Consider the following 8,206-nt stretch of genomic DNA (forward strand, 5'->3'; position numbering starts at 1 on the left):
ATAAAAAGATAACTGAATTGAAACCTTACAAGTCACTATGTTTGGATGGTTGTTACCCATGGAATTGTGTATTTTATGTAGTAACTCGTTCCGTATATATTCTTAAATTTTACCCTTATTTATTATTTAATATTAATATTTTATATCTTTTATCCTGCTTTTTTATAAGTATTCCTACTCTGTATCCTACTATTCTATTATGTTTATGCTTCAAATTATTGATGTGTGAGATTATGTAATGTTGGAAAACGATAAAATCTATCAAAATGACATATTCATTAAAATAATACAGTATGATAAAACACAATACAATACAATATATTATGAAACAATACGTAACAACCGTCCAAATAGAGTGTACAGTGAAATTACGTCAAACCATTATTTTGCAGTAAGAAAAACTTAGAAGCCACATCAGCAATACAATGGGAGGGAAAACCAGTCCCACAATATCCTATATTAGTCCAGGTGAAATAAACAAGACAAGGAAATGGAAATTCATAAGAGATCTATCTGCATGCAAGGAAAGGTGAATTCTTATATATGTCCCATAATTCATCATCATGCGTACTGCTGTTCTTCTTCATTGTAAATGCCATGACCAATAGGAGTAGCAAATTCAAGAAATTGCTTGTCATGCTCGAACACACACATTTCTTCTTCATTCAAGTTAACAACTGCTTCAATTCCTCCATCACATGTCCTCAACAACAACATTGCCTTGTTAAATGGACCCTTTGCCAAGCTTGCTCTAATAGGCTTCCCAAATCCAAAATCTAAATCTTGTATTAATGGGAACTTACATAAGCTACTCGAAAAGTACACATCACATTTCCTTCTATCGAATATCGACTCCCCTGATCTGTATGCATCTAGCATATCTATAGCCAACTCATTTTCTTCAACATTATTTCTTGTGGAGAGGTTGTTTTTCGACTTCTTTATATCGGCTACTAATTTTGATAAGTTGAGTTCTTCCCTGTTATCGTATATCGGTGAGGAGAATACTGTAAGGAGATTTCCGATGGAGTTTGGTGGTAGCTGGGGTGAAATCATTTCTCGTAAATCTGATATCTGGATCAATTGAGATCGCTTGAACGAACCTGAATTTACTGCCATGGCAGAAAATGCAGCACATTTGTAGAGAAGTGCACTCACAGCCTCGCTGCTCGTTACATTTTGCACGACAATTGAGGATTTTAGTGCACTTAGCTTTGTACTAGAAAAAACAAACCTTTTTTGGACACATTTATCCGCGTCTGACCCTAGAACAGGTGAAACCAATAGACCATTGCCAATTTGTGATGGTAGAATGGAGTCCTCCACGAAATAAGGAGATGGTCTAATTGTACTATTTGAACTTCGAGTTAATGAAGCCCAATCCCTCAAGAAACAATGGGCACTGCTTCCGTCTCCTATTTTATGTGACAGGCAGACACTAAGTGCTATTCCTCCGCAATCAAAATGACTTAATTGAGCTATAGTTGAGGCACGATCCACGCCATTTCCCCAAGGTACACCTTTAGGAAATGTCAAATCTTTGACATTTGAATCAGGGTGATTAACAACTTTGTCCATTGGAGAATTGATTTGGACTTCCAAGAACTCAGCTCCATTATCATCACACTCTATAGTGGCATTGTCTTTTAGACGTCCAGCCCATGGATAGTAATAAGTTAAAGCTTTTGACAACGAGTTTGTTAGAAGATTTGATAGTTGTTTAGGTCCATTTGGGATGGAATTTACTTGGTTTTTGGGGTAGAAAAAGACAAGGGGTATATATAAGTGTGCGAGGCCTTGATCTAATAGGGAAAGTTTGTGCCATATTTGAGTGGATGGTATGGGAGTGAAAGGTTTGATGATTTTCTTAGAAATTATTGATAGCATTTTTGATGTATTCAGTATAAATGCATGTAAGAACCTAATCTCACCAATCTATATATAATATAAAGGAGGTGATAGACAAGATGATGTGGCATCTCTATGGCCTCCAATTGCATTTATCTTTTTTCTCATTTTTTTTTGCCTTTTCTTGTTCTATTTCACAGTATAACAATAGCACTAATAATTTACTTTAAGATATCTTATATATATAAAAATTAACCCACGTAATAGTAATTATCATGCTCTTAATGTTAAGCTTAAATTGTTCAATTAAACTGGAAATAAGTGCATATTGAATGTTTAGCTTTCCTCATCTTTCCCCTACCTATAACCCCCATACAGCAAGAGTTACGTATTAGAAGAAAAAAATAATTACTTTGACATTTACTTTTTACATTAAGACATGGATGCAATCATTTATCAATTATTTTGTTGCATATATATACGCTTTTCATTCCTTCTCAACGGCAAAGCATGCCATGCTGATACCAACAACAACCAAAAGAAAAAGTAATGCAAAAAGAGAGCCAAATTCACATAGAAAATTCTTTTTTCCTTTTTTAATTTATTTTTTTTTTGAGAGAGGAGGATTCTTTTACGATTATGGAGAATCTGATTGTTATTTATATGATACATTTTTCTTTTGATATGCTGTGAATATTACCATACATGTATAAACGAGCATATAGTCGTTGAAATGTTGAATAGTGTGACTTCTTTATGATTATGATGATGAGTTTTGAGTTTTTTCTAAATTTTTCATGTGTTCTTTATTTTTGTTATGGTGAGTTTTGAGTGATTTCAAGTAGAGTATACTTTTATAATATTTAAGTGGAGGATTTCTTATGTTTTCCTATGATTTTCTTTATTGTTATATTATTTTTTGGTTTTAAACAGGAAAAGATGCAAGTTGAGAGTGTAGAAGCTAAGAATCTTCGCTAAAATGGCAATTTAACATGCTACAATGTTTTAATTTTAGCACTTACATTTTATCAATTGTTTGCTTGCTTTTTTTTATTAACATATTTTTAATTGTTAAATTATTTTATGGATAGTGAATTACATTCGTTGATGTTTGTACGTAGAAATGTATAAAATAATTTGATAATTAATTCTTTATCTTATGTTTTCACTGGTATTTAATTAACAATGAACTTGAATGGCTTTTTTAGGGTCAGTTTCATCAATTTTAGAAACAATAAAAAATCGAACATATTATTTTTTGGATTATTTAAACTTTTGTGTATTCACATGAATAAATTCAATAGCGAATATAATAAGCTAAGCAAACTGAGAATAGTTTCCCACAAAGTAGACAGTGGTGTCTTTAACTTTCTATTGTTACATTTAACCATCTCAGTGTCCTCTCCAAATTGTCGCTTAGCAGCAATAACTTATCTTAGATGTTTAAATTTTCCTCTCTCTCTCTCTCTTTATATATATATATATATATATATATATATATAAAAGAGAGTTTTAGTCCATCCTATGCGTGGCATGCTTAAAGGCTTTCAATGTCATTTATTTTTTTAGTGTTTTTTTGAGATATTAATTTAGTTTTCTCCTTATTCTAAATGTGTATGTGTCCCATTTTTTTGTCTCATTAAACTCAATTTAATAAGTAGAATTTTAAAAGCCACCATTAATTAAAAACACACAGGCTCTTAATTGTCATTTTGCTTTATTGTTTTGATGATTGAATTCAACTTAATGGAATATTTAGAAAGTCTAAAACCACCACTAATTAAAACTTAACGGTTGTATGTCTCATCTAAAAGATCAAAAGCCTTATTAGTTTTGTAATAATGAGACCTTTAAAATACAACCATTTATAACCCATGGAAACAAGTTTATCTTTTAATTTGAATTGCATCCAAGTCAGCAAGAAAAAATCGAAGGAAAAATCATCAATCATGGTGAGAAATTCAAACGGTATGAAACTTCAAGCTTGATTTTTCTTTTTTCTTTTTCCTTTTCACATGATTTTGAGATTTGAAGGGCGTTTGTCCATTATTGTTGTATTGGTTGAAAAATTGTGGCAGTTTTACTTGGTTTCATCACTTGCAAAAAAATATCTGCAAGTTACAGATTCTTTTCTTCTGTGAATAACTTTTCTTTTCTTCTTATAAGAAAAAGATGAAGATTTTTTAAAATGTTTCTTTGAGATTTAATCCGCAAGTTGCATGACACTAAAGTATAACTTTATGTTTAATCTCTAAATACATATATAAATTAAATTACTTCGAAGACATTTTAATAATAGAGCTTAATCTCACGGATCGTCAGATACTTAAATCAACTAACAATGATATCCATTTTCGTAGAATGAGAATCTTAAATGAGATTATAAATCTCAGACATTATTGAATCTATGGCTCATTGGCTGTACTTCCTCTCATGAATTTTAATTTATAATAAATTCTATTTATATGTGATAATTACACAGAGTACGATTTTATTCATAATTTGTTGTTTGTATATGTGTGAAATTAAGCTAAAATCTAATACACATTATCTATTTGGTTCTCCAATAAATTTTGGATAATAATGAATTTACAACATGAATGAATGTTGTATCTATATAAGTTGATGCTAATATCTCTACTGATTGCAGTTGATATCATGAAACAATTATAATCTATCATTGTTATGTCATGAGATCTAAAAAGCATAATTAAAAAATAATATTAAATATTTTTTTCTTACAAATTAATAAATTGTGTAAAAATATAAAATTCTTCCTTTTTGTTTTTTCTATTTCTTTACTTCCCCCTCCCCCCTCCCCCTCGCTCTCTCTCTCTCTCTCGATTCATGTTTTTATTTGTAAAATTATGCAAATATTGGAGCAACAATAATTTTAAAGATGTTAAAAAGTGAAAAATAAAAAATAAAGATTTGTAAGATTACATTTTTTTAGAGAAAAGGTGCAATATATATATAGAGGAAAGGAAAGAAAAAAATAATAAAGAAATATAAATAAATATTATAATAGAGAATAGAGGAAAAATTAGCAATAGAAAATTATTTAGATGATGATAAAAAATAAAAAGGAAAAAGATAAATATGAACTATGAAAGGATAAAATGTCAAAGTAGATATAGAATTGAAGAAGAATTATCCGAATAAAAATTTACCGTTAATGAAAGCAAGAAGAAAATTAAATTCTTAAATACATATATTTTTAATATATTAAATTAAAAATTGTGTATTAACCTCTTAATGTAAGAAACTTTTTTTGACTAATTTTTATTTTCTTAAAAATATAAAAATTATAAAATTTAAAAACTAATAATAAATTAGATCAAGAGCTTTTTAAAATATTGAGCACTTTATATTTTTAAAAATTATTTTGTTAATAAATATTTTATGCACGGTCAAGTTCTCTAGTATATATAATAATGACATTTCTCATTATCTGTCCCTTCCAACTAACCTAGCTATATTTCTACTATATCTACTATATAGAAAGGAAAGTTAAAGGACGATCAAGAGCAAACTTGTAATTATATTCATTATCAAGGGCACAAGGTTTTAACTTAAAAATATCTTTTTCTTCATTTTTTTTTCAAGCTTCTTAATATAAAATAAAAATACCTTACAAACATGCTATTTATATGCTGCTATACATCTTAATACATACATTATAACACATTATATTTTTACCTAGGTTATTATGTTTTGTGATCTTCTCTATTAGTTAACTTTCTTGTTTGTCCCTTGAAATATCAAGACATTAGTTTTTCTCAAATTAATCCCTACTATTCCAAGAATATAAATATTCTTAATTTTTCATTTGAACAAATTCCAACTTTGGACATAGTTATTATAAAAAGATGAGTTCAAGGACAATCAAAGGTAAAATCATCTTTTCAACATTGATTAAACTCACTTCAAAAATATCCTATCTTCTCCAAAATATTTCTAGAAACATCCGTCAATTTTCAAAACAAAAAAATCTTTAACTTTCTTTTAGTGTCACAATCATTACCATATACAAGAGAGAACTTGACATTTTGGTAATCCTCACATTAATATTTTTGGTCAATTTTATTTCTAATTTAAATTTTAACTACTCTAAGAAATTTCATCCATTCTGATAAATTTGAACAATTATTTGAACTTATTAAATGCTACAAAAGTGATGAATCGTGAAAAATGATAGTGACACCATAAAAATTATTTATACAATTAAATTCAAAATTGATCCAAGTGTTTATTATCTTTCTATTTTATAGAAATATTTATTAATCTTACTTCAAAATTTTATTTTTCAAAAAAATTTATCATGAATAAGTAATTAAAGTATCTTGACATTCTTATTCTAACTTAGTACATGCTTAATTATTAAATAAAAAAATATTGTATATATAGCTATAAATGTTTGAAAAATTAATTTTTTTTTAAAATAGAATTTAACTCTTCAAATATTAATGATACTAGATAATGAAATATGAGAGTAATTCTTTTTCACATTTTTTATGATGAATATTTTAACAAAAAATGGGATTATCAACATTTTATAGAATTTATGACCAAATAAGTAATTTAACATGAAATATTAAAATTTCATACACGTTTAAGAAATATCAATATAAATTTCATAACATGTATTTTTAGGAAAAAGAAACTAATAAAGTTAATAAAAAAAAATAGTTACTTTCAATTTCTTTTGTATGGTTTAATATGAAGGAAAATAATTAAGCCAAATAAGATGAATAGTATTTTGTAAACAATCTATTTATTCTTAGAAAGAATGCAACGTATATTATTTTTAGTACCCTAAACCAAACAACCACTAAAAAATAATAACAGGATAACTAATCCGAGGACAACTAATCCAAGTATAACTAATCCCAATATAACTAATTTCATCATAACTTGTTTTCCAACCAAACGACCCTAAGTGTGTAAAACTTTTTTGCCCAAACTTGTTTTCAGTTCTCTTCACATTTTCTATTTTAATGGATGAATTTCATTCCAGACCGATTTTGCCTTGAGTCGGAATTGATCGAAAATAACTCTATCTCACATCCGAGGTAAATGTAAGGTTTGCATACACTCTATACTCCCAGATCTTACTTTGTGGGACTATACCGGTATATTGTGTTGTTGTTGTAGTGGCTGAATATCATGGATGTTGAATGAAATATCAACTTATTTTGTGTATATAGAAAGATGAGTTCAAGGACGAACAAGGGTAAAGTCATATTTTTGATATTCATTAAACTCACTTCAAAAATATCTTCTCTTCTCCAAAATATTTCTAGAAACATCCACCATTTTTCAGCACATAAAAAATAATTGCTTGAATTTTTATTCTTCAATTTCATCGTTTGAAGTAAACATATATACTTTTTATGTTGGGCCCGTACTTTGCACAGGCATACTTATCTAGTTCTCTTATAGAAGATCGTGGAAGCTGGTGGAGGTCGTTCTCCCAATTTCTAATTTATGTAGTTTCTTCTTTATAATTTTAATTTTCTTTATTTTAATTTGTCTGTCTTATTTTTTAATTTGATATGTATTTAAAAGTACATAAAATTATTTTAAATTATAATAATTAACATTTTAAAATATTTAATAACTTGTAAATTTTTTATTCATTCTTTAAATACTATCACAGTTACATAATATAGGGGGAGTAACATATAATATTAATTAATTAATAGATAGTACTATGAAACACAATAATTAACAATTGAAAATATATTTAAAAATAAAAAACTATATATAAATTTTTTTATATAGTTTTATAAAATTTTATCAGTGTCACATAAATTGAAATAGTGAGTATCATATATTATTTGAAAGTTATGTAGAAGTATTATAAATCACAATAATTAACAACTTTAAATGTTTAAAAATCATACAAAAATCTTAAAATTATATAAAAAATTTGGTTGACTCTCTAAATTTTATCAGTGTTACAAAAATTAAAACGCCGAGAGTAATATATTATCTAAAACTATATAAAAAGAGGTAAATAAATCATTATAATCAATATTTTAGAAAATTTAAAAACCATGAAAAAATTTAATTGACTCTCAAAAATTTATCTGTATCACGTAGCATACTTGCAGGGCTCTTGTGTCTAGAGTATATATACACATATGACTACGTACGGGTATTCACGGTTTGATTAAATAAATCAAAAAATATAAATAAACTGATTAAATAAAGTAATTTTATATGATTTGATTTTGTTTTGTTTGATTTTACATTTCTAAAAATCAATAATATTTAGTTTTTCTTTTTTCGGTTTTGCTCAAAAAAATTAAAGAAATGACCAAACCGAAAAATTTTATACATATTTGTTATAATT

The 8,206-nt window shown here is 27.2% G+C and overlaps 1 protein-coding gene across 1 annotated transcript; it reads right to left on the reverse strand.

Moving 5' to 3' along the window:
* Positions 1-294: 294 nt before the first annotated feature.
* On the reverse strand, positions 295-1,922 carry LOC107873863 (acyltransferase Pun1-like). Its single transcript, XM_016720796.2, has one exon. It carries the CDS (start codon positions 1,885-1,887, stop codon positions 562-564), a length of 1,326 nt encoding a protein of 441 aa, XP_016576282.2. The 5' UTR covers positions 1,888-1,922; the 3' UTR covers positions 295-561.
* Between the last annotated feature and the right edge of the window lie 6,284 nt (positions 1,923-8,206).

The sequence above is a fragment of the Capsicum annuum genome, chromosome 6, assembly GCF_002878395.1.
Source record: "Capsicum annuum cultivar UCD-10X-F1 chromosome 6, UCD10Xv1.1, whole genome shotgun sequence".
NCBI lineage: Eukaryota > Viridiplantae > Streptophyta > Magnoliopsida > Solanales > Solanaceae > Capsicum > Capsicum annuum.

Excerpts from the sequence above, each read along its gene's own strand:
- LOC107873863 (XM_016720796.2), bottom strand. The coding sequence starts at position 1,887 with ATGCTATCAATAATTTCTAAGAAAATCATCAAACCTTTCACTCCCATA.